Source organism: Heptranchias perlo, chromosome 17 (genome assembly GCF_035084215.1).
Source record: "Heptranchias perlo isolate sHepPer1 chromosome 17, sHepPer1.hap1, whole genome shotgun sequence".
In the NCBI taxonomy this organism is placed as follows: Eukaryota; Metazoa; Chordata; class Chondrichthyes; order Hexanchiformes; family Hexanchidae; genus Heptranchias; species Heptranchias perlo.
The window spans coordinates 25,979,353-25,991,511 of record NC_090341.1 but is presented as its reverse complement, the minus strand read 5'-3'; the positions used below and the strand labels follow the sequence as shown (position 1 = coordinate 25,991,511).

Below are 12,159 nucleotides of genomic sequence, written 5' to 3'. Positions count from 1 at the left end.
AGGTCCTTTCATCAGGCAAATAATATATTAGCCCTATGCTAATATCTATATTGTGTAATCTAAATTAGTCCAAGTAAAGGTGTCAAAGAAACACTTTGGCCACTCCTCCTATGTGACTGCTTGGCTCAGTCGATAGTTCTCTTACGAGTCGGAAGGCAGTGGGTTCAAGTCCCATTCCAGGACTCGGTAATGTTTTTTTTATTCGTTTATGGGATGTGGGCGTCGCTGGCAAGGTCAGCATTTATTGCCCTTCCCTAATTGCCCTCGAGAAGGTGGTGGTGAACCACCTTCTTGAACCGCTGCAGTCCGTGAGGTGAAGGTTCTTCCACAGTGCTGTTAGGAAGGGAGTTCCAAGATTTTGACCCAGCGATGATGAAGGAACGGCGATATATTTCCAAGTCAGGATGGTGTGTGACTTGGAGGGGAACGTGCAGGTGGTGTTGTTCCCATGTGCCTGCTGCCCTTGTCCTTCTAGGTGGTAGAGGTTGCGGGTTTGGGAGGTGCTGTCGAAGAAGCCTTGGCAAGTTGCTGCAGTGCATCCTGTGGATGGTACACACTGCAGCCACTGTGCGCTGGTGGTGAAGAGAGTGAATGTTTAGGGTGGTGGATGGGGTGCCAATCAAGTAGGCTGCTTTGTCCTGGATGGTGTCGAGCTTCTTGAGTGTTGTTAGAGCCGCACTCATCCAGACAAGTGGAGGGTATTCCATCACACTCCTGACTTGTGCCTTGTAGATGGCGGAAAGGCTTTGGGGAGTCAGGAGGTGAGTCACTCGCCACAGAATACCCAGCCTCTGACCTGCTCTTGTAGCCACAGGATTTATGTGGCTGGTCCAGTTAAGTTTCTGGTCAATGGTGACCCCCAGGATGTTGATGGTGGGGGATTCGGCAATGGTAATGCCGTTGAATGTCAAGGGGAGGTGGTTAGACTCTCTTGTTGGAGATGGTCATTGCCTGGCACTTGCGTGGCGCAAATGTTACTTGCCACTTATCAGCCCAAGCCTGGATCTTATCCAGGATGACATTGTAGTGTAATACTGAGGGAGTGTTTCATAGTATGAAGTGTTAGCTTTTGGATGACATGTCAAGGCCCTGCCAGTTCAGATGGACATTTAAATTGTTTGAAGAGCAAAGAACTCTCCTAGTGTTTACCAACACACACAAAAAAATAACTGGCCATTTATTTCACTTGCTGTCCGTGGAATCTTGTTTGTGTACAAACTGACTATTGCATTTGCCTACAAAAAAAGTAACTGCCCTTCAAAAGTAATTCATTGGGACGTAATTAAGGCAAGTTTTTTTTTCTTCTTTCACACGCAAGAAGCTCGTCAACAGATCCTTCAGCTGCAACATTGTAGCGTTTCACGATCCTGTTCATTAGATTGGATTTACTACATAAATTCTGGTCTCTGATAAGCAACCCACAGCGTAACCTCCGGTTAAACTCGTCGCTTTGGGCCGCCCATTAAACCGTCTCCAGTGGCTTCAAGCCCTAGAGACATCGAAACAGCAGGCGGTCGATTGGTAAGTAACACGATTCTATAAATTAACAATTTACCCCAGATTCATGGCACAATCGTCATCTAAGCAGCTTCGAAAACGCTGATTGAAATAACTGGAGCGATGCCTCCCACAGTCCCGAATCTTGACCACGGCTTCGTCACAAACTGTGCATCTCGGTTGCTGGCCTCACATAATAACCAACTCTTTGATTGGTCCTATCTTCTGCACGACTCCCACCAATCGGCAACCCAATTATTCCGATGTCCAGGCCGCATGCGCAGAGGTGGTATTGTAGTGTAAAGTTTCTGCGTTGTGAGTTAAGTATGGAAGCTGTGATCTGTGCTCTGAAGTGAAAGCGGTAATAATGCGCGATGGCAGTAAGATTATTGAGAACAAGTTTAATAATTTTGAATAGTACAATCAGTAGTATTTGTCACCGCTCATGCAGATGTTGCTCTTATTGGTGTTTTATGGGGGCTGATAGCCATTTGGTATCTGGAGTGGCTACTCACCTGGTTTCGAAACAAGGAGTTCGGTTTTGGAGGTGGTCACCTGGTAACTTTAGTAGCCGAAAACTTGAAAAGTCCTTGCATTTAAATGAAAATACACCATATTTGTGCAAGTGGGCCCATCTACAGGGGGCACACCAGTGGGTCTATTCAAACATAGGCACAAACACCTACAAAATGATGGCAAGAACACTGGAGGCTTGTTTACAGGCGACTCTCTACTAAATGACCACGCGATTTCACTCAAGGCTGTCTCAAGGTAATGTCATTTTTGACAATAAATTTGAAGAAAACGGCTTTATTCCGTGGTACTTGAATGTTTTAAGTTTGGGCCACATTGAAAAACTTAGCCTCTCACATCCCAGTAGTGAAGGATAAAGCTAGTAAGTTTGTACATAAAAACCGTGTTCACTGTTCTTGCTTTCCTCCTTCACATCTGTTTGTCTTGTTCTCTATTTCTATTTCATGTTCTCCTTTTTCTCTTATATCTCTTCATTTCTGTATTGCTCCCTCACTTTTGTCTCCCCCTTATTTGTTTCTTCCCTTTTAATTTTCTCCTTATCATGTTATTGTATTTTTTAAATTGCTGCCTTCCCCTCTTTAGATTTTCTACAGTGCAACACACATCAGTCATCTTCACTCTGCCCAGCTGATTCCTATGCTTCTCTTTCCTCTGTTCTTTGCAGGTGCTGACTTGTTCTCTTGCTAGTTTACTTGTTAGTTTTTCAGATGCTTGCAGCTATAATTAAATAAGAATGGTGTACTGGAATATTCTATCTCACTTTATCCCGTGTTAAATATTGGTTGACATTTTCCCGCTTGTTGGTAGCACCACTGTGTTCAAAACTCGCTCCCTAAATCCTCACTAAGTGGTATAGACGAAGGACAGATGTGGCAGCTGAAACCTAGGCATCCATGAGGAGCTATGGGCAGAATTGTATACTACTGCAGTCAGTAACCTGATGGCCTACACATACCCCACTTTCCCCATCGCCATCAAGCCAGGAGATCGACCCTGGTTCAATGTGGAGGTCAGAAGGGCATGCCAGGAGAAGCACCAGGCATACCTTAAAATGAGGCACCAACCTAGTGAAGCTACAACATTACCTCTGTGCTAAATACTTAAAGCAGCAGCTTATTGACAGAGCTATGCGGTCCGACAGGAGGAGGAGGCTCCATGACCAGCCCCATCCTCAACCACAGTGGAGAAATCACGTGAATAAGAGATAAGGCTGAAGTGTTTGCAAGTGTCTTCAGCCAAAAGTGGCAAGTGTATGATCCCTCTCAGCCCTCTCCGGTCCCTATTATCATAGATGCCAGTGTTCAACCAATTTGAATCATTCCACATGCCATTCATTGGAAGCTGAGTGCATTGGATACAGCAAAGGCAGTTGTACTGCTGCCCACCAGAACTAGCTGCCCCCCCCCAGCCAAACTGATCAGTGTAGATATGACATTGGTATCTACCTGACAATGTGGGAAATTGCCCAGGCATGTACTACGCACAAAAAGCAGAATAAATTTAACCTGCCCAATTGCTGACGTCTGCAAATGATGGAAGGAGTTTTCAATAGTGCCATCAAGCGACACCGACTCACTAATAACTCCCAAAAATTCTTCAATCCAATCCAATGTTTTATGAAACAATTTTTTTCTAAATTCAAGCAAGCAGGTAATTTATGGATTTTTCTAGAAGTTTTACTTGGAGACCTTCTAAGATTTGCCTGACTGCAGCATATCTCCACCAGACCTTCATCCTCCACAATTAGACACCCTCTTTAATCCTGGGTGGCCTTACCCTCACTTTAACTATTATTGCACTTTTCATAAAAGGAAGAAATAAGTGATTTTATGTTATCTGCTAGTCTAATTCTCATATTCCCTTTTAGTCTTTCTAATTTTTTTATCTTCCTACTACATTTTCTATACTCCTGATTATCTGTAGTATTATTGGCCCTACCATTATCATATGCCTCCCTTTGAAGTTTCAGTTTAATATTGATCTCTTTTATTTATCTAAGGAATTCTATACTTCTATGCACCCCCTCTGCCTGAGAGGAATATATTTATTTTGTACACTGCATCTTACATTTGAAGATTTCCCACTGCTAATTTTTCAATCTGTTTACTAAACTTTCCGTCCAGTTAATTTGGGCCAGATCCCCTCTTATTTCACTGAACTTTGCCTTTTTCCAGTACAACACCCTTATCTTTGACTTTTCATTATCCTTTTGTATTCCGTTAAACCTAATTATGTTGTCACTCTTTGCCAACTAATCTCCAACTCTCACATCAGCTTTTTGCCCCACTTCATTTGAAAGAATGAAATCAAGCAATGCCTTGCTCCTTGTTGGACTACAAACATACTGATCTTGGAAACATACATTCTAAAAAGAATTCCCCACTGTGACTACATGCATTACCTTTATACACTTTTCCCGGCAGGTCCTGCAAAACCACTCATTGTGTTTCAGACTTTATTTTTCTTATTGTACAAGTGAATCTGAATGAAGACATTTATCTCAATTTAAGTATGCTCATCAGAAATTGCTTTTCTCAATCTGCATGAAAAAATCCTAGCTGGAGTTTTAGCAGCCACACAATTCTGTGGGAGGATTTACACATACATCCACTGGTAATGATTTGTGCAATCCAATGCAGGGAAAAGCCACACAGACACCACTGATAAATGTTACTGATGTTTATCAGAACATTAAACAACAAAAGGTTCTGTGGTATTGTGTATATAACCACCTTTCTGCATTTTGTATACATTCTTAGTAGGCAAAACATGCAACAGCATAAACAATGATACTGGAAATGTAAATCTTTTGATATAGCCTACCATGGAAGAGGTCTCCTCATAATAGCCTGGTTGAATATCCATTGTAAGTACCATTAAAGATTGTGGCTCAGTGGTTTAGCTTGGATGACTAAAGATTTATCATCTCAAGACACGTGTCACTTCTAGTCTGCTTTTAGCCAGTACAGTCACAGCCAGTAGCTGACCTGATAGCATCTGACTTCTAGTGAACTAGAATTTCTGAAATGGAATGCTAAAGTAGCTGACGTAAGCATAGGAGGATAAATATTTCATTGCAATGCACCATAAAATTCCCTCTGAATTGCACACTGTCAACAATTGTACTTCACCGAGAGAGAACTCTTAATTTTAAGTTACAATTGGTCATATATTCTTTTCCAATAATTTTAGCAAGAAAGATGTGAGAAATGATGGTAGAAAGCATTAAAGGACTATATCCTTATTTGGTGCTGATCTAATGATTCCTACCCCTCCAAATATGATTAATGAACATTAGCGAAAAGTGAATTTTTAAAAGTAATTTTCTTTGCATATTAATAAACTTGTGCACCATAACATTTTTGATTTTTATAAATAGAGGCGTAGAGTACAAGAATAATGATGAATTTATACAAAACATTGGTTAGACTACAGTTACAGTACTATGTAAAGTTTTGGACATTCCACTATAGAAAGGGCATTAAAGTCATAGGGTATGTTCAGCATAGATTCACCAAGATGATGCCAGGGGAGGGCAGCTATAATTATGAGGAGACACTTGAGGTATTGGGGCTAGTTCCACTGGAGCAGAGAAGGCTAGACATTGATTTAAGAGGGGGTTTTAAAATTAGGAAGAGTTTTGATAGAATGAATAGGGAAATATTATTTTCTGTAGTTGGGGAGTTGATGATGAGGGACCATCAATTTAAAATTATCACTAAGGGTTGTTGGAGCATGGGGTGGTTGGGCCACTACTTTTAAGGGAACGTTGGATAAATATTCAAAGCAGAGAAAGTTACAAGGCTATGGGGAGAGAGCAAGGAAATGAGATTAGTTTTGGATTGCTCTAACAAAGCCGGCATAGACATAATGGCTTCCTTCTTTGCTGTAAACTTACACGGTTCTTTAGTAATAACCGACTCTGAAATTGGGGTTGGGTGTAGGGCAGGGGTTAAAACCCCTTGAACATTGTGAATTCAAAACCTTCTTGACATTACATTTGAAGGAAAGGCTTAACTTGCCCCTTTAGACATTACAGTTGGATGTTATAAATTTAAAACTGCAAAGACAGCAAAGTGCAGTAAGTTTAAAACTACAAATGTGCAAAAGCTTCAGCTTTTCAACAACTGATAAGAAGCTTCTGGGTGCTTCTAACAGGTCTTTGGTTCTCAAAACAATTTTGGTTCTGAAAGCAATTAATTTGGAAAATGACAGTGCTGAGATAACAAGAAATCCTTGAGAAAGAGAACTGCACCTGGATTCACATGGATAAGAAGATGCAGCTGGTGTCATGGTGAAGAGACTACACCTGGGTTCACACAGTTTTGAGTGGTCCAGCCAGCCGTCCATCATTGTGCAATGGTGGCTGAGTGGCCAAAAATGGGACCTTTCTTAACTTTGTCCACACCCTAACTGCCAAAAATCATATAAAAGTGGGATATCGTAGCAGCTTCTTTACTGCAGTCGGAGGAGCTTGACGAAGCTTCACCTAGAGGAAGAACGTCCAACAAGAAGAAGAACCTGGAGCTACGAGACTGCTGATCACTTTAACTGCCTTGATGCTGAAATCCTTGGTTTTTAAGATTGTATGTATTGCTTGATTTGCTTGCTGCTTGTGTGAACTTTTTAAATCATTAAATAATCACGTTGTGACTACATAAGTGTATAATGGTAGAGGAGGGTTGTACATATTGCTTGCTTTGCTTCATGCTTCTGTGAACTTTTAAATCAATAAATAATCACTTTGATTAATGAACCTACGGCATATGTGTGAATTTCTTTGACTGTCTATTGTCTAGGTTCATGAATCACTGGAAATCAGGTTTTCCTAACAGGAGAGGGGTGCTCTTAAATTGGGGGGAGGCCTCTCAAATGGAGGGCAGGTCTCCATAATAGTGGTGGGGGACTGAAATTGGGGGGGCTCAAGTTGGGGAGAAAGAGGGAGACTGGGGGATGAGGGCTCGGGGAGGGGTAGACTGGAATCAAGAGGAGACTGGGGGATGAGGGCTCGGGGAGGGGTAGACTGGAATCAAGAGGAGACTGGGGGATGAGGGCTCGGGGAGGGGTAGACTGGAATCAAGAGGAGACTGGGGAATGGGAGCTCGGGGAGAGATTGAGACTGGGGAATGGGAGCTCGGGGAGAGATTGAGGCTGGGGAATGGGGGCTCGGGGAGAGATTGAGGCTGGGGAATGGGGGCTCTGGGAGAGATTGAGGCTGGGGAATGGGGGCTCGGGGAGAGATTGAGGCTGGGGAATGGGGGCTCGGGGAGAGATTGAGGCTGGGGAATGGAGGCTCGAAGAGATGGGGAATGGGGGCACGGAGAGATGAAGACTGGGGAATGGGAGCTTGGGGAGCGATTGAGATGGAAATGGGGGCTGTGGGGGAATGATGGGGAATGGGGGCTCCGGGGGAGAGATTGGGGAATGGGGGCTCGAGAGAGGGAGACTGGGGAATAGGGGAGAGATGGTGAATGGGGGAATGGGGGCTTGGGGGAGAGATGGAGACTGGGGAATAGGGGAGAGATGGTGAATGGGGGCTTGGGGGAGAGATGGGGATTGGGGGCTCAGGGAGAGATGGAGACTGGGCAATAAGGGCTTGGAATGAGGAAGACTGGGGATGGGGATTAGAGGATAGTAGGTCGGGAGAGAAGGTGACCAGAAGTCTGGGGATTGAAGCTCAAGGGGGGAGGAAGTGGGTTGGGGTGGGTGTGAAGACCAGCATTTCCCACAGAGCCAGGAGCAGCACTGTGAGAGGAACAGGCGGTAAAGGGGTAAGTGAAACCTGGGGACCTTACTGTTGGTAAATAGTGAAAGATTATTTCCACTGGTGGGCGAATGGGAAACTAGGGAATGGAAAGCAAGGATTCTCACTGGAAGAAACAAGGGGGAAGGGAGGAGGAAAGTTCTTGAACTGAGGGCTATTAGACCATGGGATACTTCACCACATGTGGCTATTGAGGTAGAGACTGAAACTTCATTTCAAAGGGAACAGGATAAATATTTGAAAAGGAGGAATATAATAAGATTTGGGGCAGGGGGGAATGGAGTTACAGGTTAGAGGGCCAGCACCAGCGGTCAAATGGCTGCCTCCTGTGCTGTAATTTCTATAATTCTATGAAAACTTTATTGAATCCGAGCTCAGGGAGTAGTTTAGAAATGGTGCTGAGCTGAGTTTAGAACGATGTGCCCTGTGAGAAGTGTCCCAAACACTGAATCCACTGCGATCTCTTGGTTTGGTTCAGATCAGCTCTGACTGAGGTTCCAAGTTCAGAGTTGTCATCTTCACACAGAACCGGAGTCCAAACCAGAGTCCAAGGAGATAGGGGGAGAGAGAGCAAGCTTGTTAAGTGGCAGCGACTAGGGAGCCTAACCACACCTTGTACAGTGCAGGGGAATTCTGACAGTGGTATCAGGGTGAATATCATTGGGTTATAGGATTACTACTAGATACTGATAGGATTTTGGGGCATTACACCTATTACTACGAGTTACAAATAGACTATCAGTGAGTTATTATGTTAATGTTGGTTATGAGGGGAATCTGAGTGTTACCACTTTACTATTAATTTTCAGTGCAATTTCAGTGAGTTACCATTAGTTACATAAAAACATAAGAAATAGGAACAGGAGTATGATTCTATGAGTAGGCCATATGGACCCTCAAGCCTGCTGCCATTCAATAAGATCATGGCTACTCTTCTACCTCAACTCCACTTTCCCGCCCTTCTCCCCATATCCCTTGATTCCCTTCGTCTCCAAAAATCTATCGAGCTCAGTCTTGAATATACTCAATGACTGAGCATCCACATTCCTCTGGGGTAGAGAATTCTAAAGAGTCACAACCCTCTGAGTGAAGACATTTTTCCTTATCTCGGTCCTAAAGGAGAAACAGCCTCTCAGCGTCTACCCTGTCAAGCCCTCTAAGAATTCTTTGTTTCAATGAGCTCACCACTCATTCTTCTAAACTCCAAAGAATATAGGCCCATTCTACTCAATCTCTCCTCAAAGGACAACCCTCTCATCCCAGGAATCAATCTAGTGTACCTCACAACTTACTTTCCCATCTAGCTTTGTATCATCAGCAAAATTGGATACATTTACATTCAGACCCCTCATCTAAGTCATTGATATATATTGTAAGCAGCTGAGGCCCAAGCACTGATCCTTGTGGCACCCTACCAGTTACAACCTGCCAACCCGAAAATGACCCGTTTATTCCTACTCTCTGTTTTCTGTCCGTTAACCAGTGCTCAATCCATGCTAATATATTACCCCCAATCCCATAAGCTCTAATCTTGTGTAACAACCTCTTGTGTGGCATCATATCGAATGCCTTTTGAAAATCCAAATATACTACATCCACTGGTTCCCTCTTATCTACCCTGCTAGTTACATCCTTGTAAAACACGATTTCCCTTTCATAACACTGTGTTAACTCTGCCTAATTATATTATGATTTTCTAAATGCCCTGTTACTACATCCTTAATAATAGATTCTAGCATTTTCTCTACTACTGACATCAGGCTATCTGGCCTACAGTTTCCTGTTTTCTCTCTCCCTCCTTTCTTGAACAGTGGGGTTACATTTGCTACCTTCCAATCCACGGGGACCGTTCTAGAATCTAGGTAATTCTGGAAGATCAAAACCAATGCATCCACTATTTCTGCAGCCAACTCTTTTAAAACCCTAGGATGTAGGCCATCAGGTCCAGGGGATTTGTTGGCTTTTAGTCCCATTAATTTCTCCAGTACTTTTTCTTTACTAATCTTAATTATTTTAAGTTCCTCACTCTCATTAGACCCTTGGTTCCTCACTATTTCCGCTATGTTTTTTGTGTCTTCAACTGTGAAGACAGATACAAAATATTTGTTTAATGTCTCTGCCATTTCCTTATTCCCCATTATAATTTCTCCTGTCTCTGCCTTTGTTGAGCTTGAAGATCAGCCATGATCTGATTGAATGGCAGAGCAGGCTGGAGGGGCAGTATGGCCTACTCCTGCTCCTATTTCTTATGTTCTTATGCCTCTAAGGGACCCACGTTTACTTTCATTAATCTCTTCCTTTTTATATATTTGTAGAAGCTCTCACAATCTTTTTATATTTCTTGCTAGTTTACTCATATTCAATTTTCTCCCTCTTTATCAATTTCTTGGTCATCCTTTGCTGATTTCTAAAACCTCCCAATCCTCAGGCTTAATACTCTTCTTTTAATCCAATACTTTCCTTAACTTCTCTAGTTAGCTACGGTTAGATCACTTTTCCCATGGAGTTTTTATTCCTCAAGTGAATGTATATTCTTTGAGAATTATGAATTATTTCTTTAAATGTTCACCATTGCTTATCTACCGTCATGTCTTTTAATCTAATTTCCCAGTCTACCTGAGCCAACTCGCCCCTCATACCTACGTAATTGGCTTTGTTTAAATTTAAGACCCTAGTTTCGGATTTAACTACATCACTCTCAGACTCAATATAAAATTCTATCATATTATGATCACTCTACCTCAGAGGATTCATAACTATAAGATTACTAATTAACCCTGTCTCATTACACAATACTAGATCTAAAATAGCCTGTTCTCTAGTTGGCTCCTCGGTTCTAAAAAACTGTTTTGAATGCATTCCATAAACTCGTCCTCCAATCTACTTTTGCTAATTTGGTTTGCCCAGTCTTTGATTATTGGTGGAATCAAAGTTCCTCCCACTTCTGGTTTCCCCTTGGTGAAACTCTCCCTCACCTTTGGTTCCCCCTCTTCCCCGCTCTCGGTTTCCCCTCTTCACCTGTTCATGGGTGGCCTCCTGGTTCTTGGAACTTCTCGCACAACAGCTACTGGCGCAAAACCACGAACAAAAATACTCAACTACAGGGGACCCAAACTTTATAAGGTAAATGCAATAACATTTGTAGAAATCATGTGATCAAATGTTACATGATCAAACCTTCAGCAATGCTTCCAACCAGAGTTGACAACCCTAGTGAGACATGGTATGACTAATGTAACGACTGACCCTGAGAAACAAAATCTTCAATATGACGGTTTTCCCAAGAGACTGTAAGGCATCTATGAAAATGCTTTTCTGTGGAAGATTCTCACACTGTTGCTGGGTCCCAAAACTGCATCAATTGCTTGAAATTGATAGGGCTTGTTGAAACTCAACACATAGATTGTTGGAAAAATGATCCAAGAGCCGATGCCCACATTTTCTAGATCCATGATAAAAGGCAACCCAATGGGTGACCAGATGAAAAGATCTGCACACGTTGTGAACACTTGTGGTTGGGTTTATGTTACTTATTACCCTAAATAACTAGAGCAACATTGTATATTTGGGTACAAGTGAAGAAGAATCCAAGGAAGATTGGATTTGAATATCAGTAGCCATACTCCTCAGAACTAGAAGCAGCCATGGAGATCTAAGTGCAAATCTTTAATTTCCTGAAAACTGACTCATCAAGTCTTTGGCACACAGACTTTCTTGCAGATGGGAGGTCAGGATCAGGAATAAGCATAAGAGGTCATATCTTAGCAACAAGTGGCTGAGTCATGTGGCTAGGTTTAAAGCATCATATTGATTCTCTTGTGGCTAATTTCTGTAATATTTCAGGTAGCAGGTACATTTTACTTAATTATTAAACAATAATACATTAAAGATTACAAAGGTTCTATCTTCCAAGCTGTCCTTTTGCTATCATTAACAGTCCATAGCACAACTAATATGCCTGCATTCAGATGAGCCTACTGTTACATGATCAAGCATTAGACTTAAATCAGCTTTCTGACGTATGATAATTGTTTTGTTATTTTACTTATGTATCAGCAGCTTTTGAAGCCAGTGAAATTTGAGTTACATCTTCATTAGTAACACAGGTGATGATACCTTATTTATTATGTTAACACTGCTTATATTAAAAATATTCATATCAAGTTTATAAGAAGTCAGCATTGTTCTTTGGAAAACTGTAATTAGAATGTTATTTCACATACTAGGTGATGGACAATATTACATTTATAGTGTTCTAGAACTAGACACAAGGGGGGAGATTTTGACGTGGAGCGTATCTTGGGCAGGCGGTGGGCACAGCAATCCTAATGCCCATCTGATGTAGTTCCCCAGAGGCCCAAACC

General features: G+C 42.2%; 1 protein-coding gene and 1 long non-coding RNA gene across 2 annotated transcripts in view; one reads left to right on the top strand and one right to left on the bottom strand.

Moving 5' to 3' along the window:
• ccdc66 (coiled-coil domain containing 66) overlaps window positions 1-1,677 on the bottom strand; it is a 68,526-nt gene extending 66,849 nt beyond the window's left edge. Inside the window, exon 1 of the mRNA XM_067998752.1 lies at window positions 1,556-1,677. Within this exon, the coding sequence (XP_067854853.1) occupies window positions 1,556-1,566 (11 nt within the window). The 5' untranslated portion in view covers window positions 1,567-1,677. The remainder of the gene's footprint in view (window positions 1-1,555) is intronic.
• A 129-nt stretch (window positions 1,678-1,806) lies between these two features.
• LOC137334187 (uncharacterized) lies at window positions 1,807-6,787 on the top strand. The gene is made up of 2 exons (XR_010966092.1): window positions 1,807-2,268; window positions 6,190-6,787. It is a non-coding gene; the product is annotated as an uncharacterized lncRNA (long non-coding RNA).
• Window positions 6,788-12,159: the final 5,372 nt, after the last annotated feature.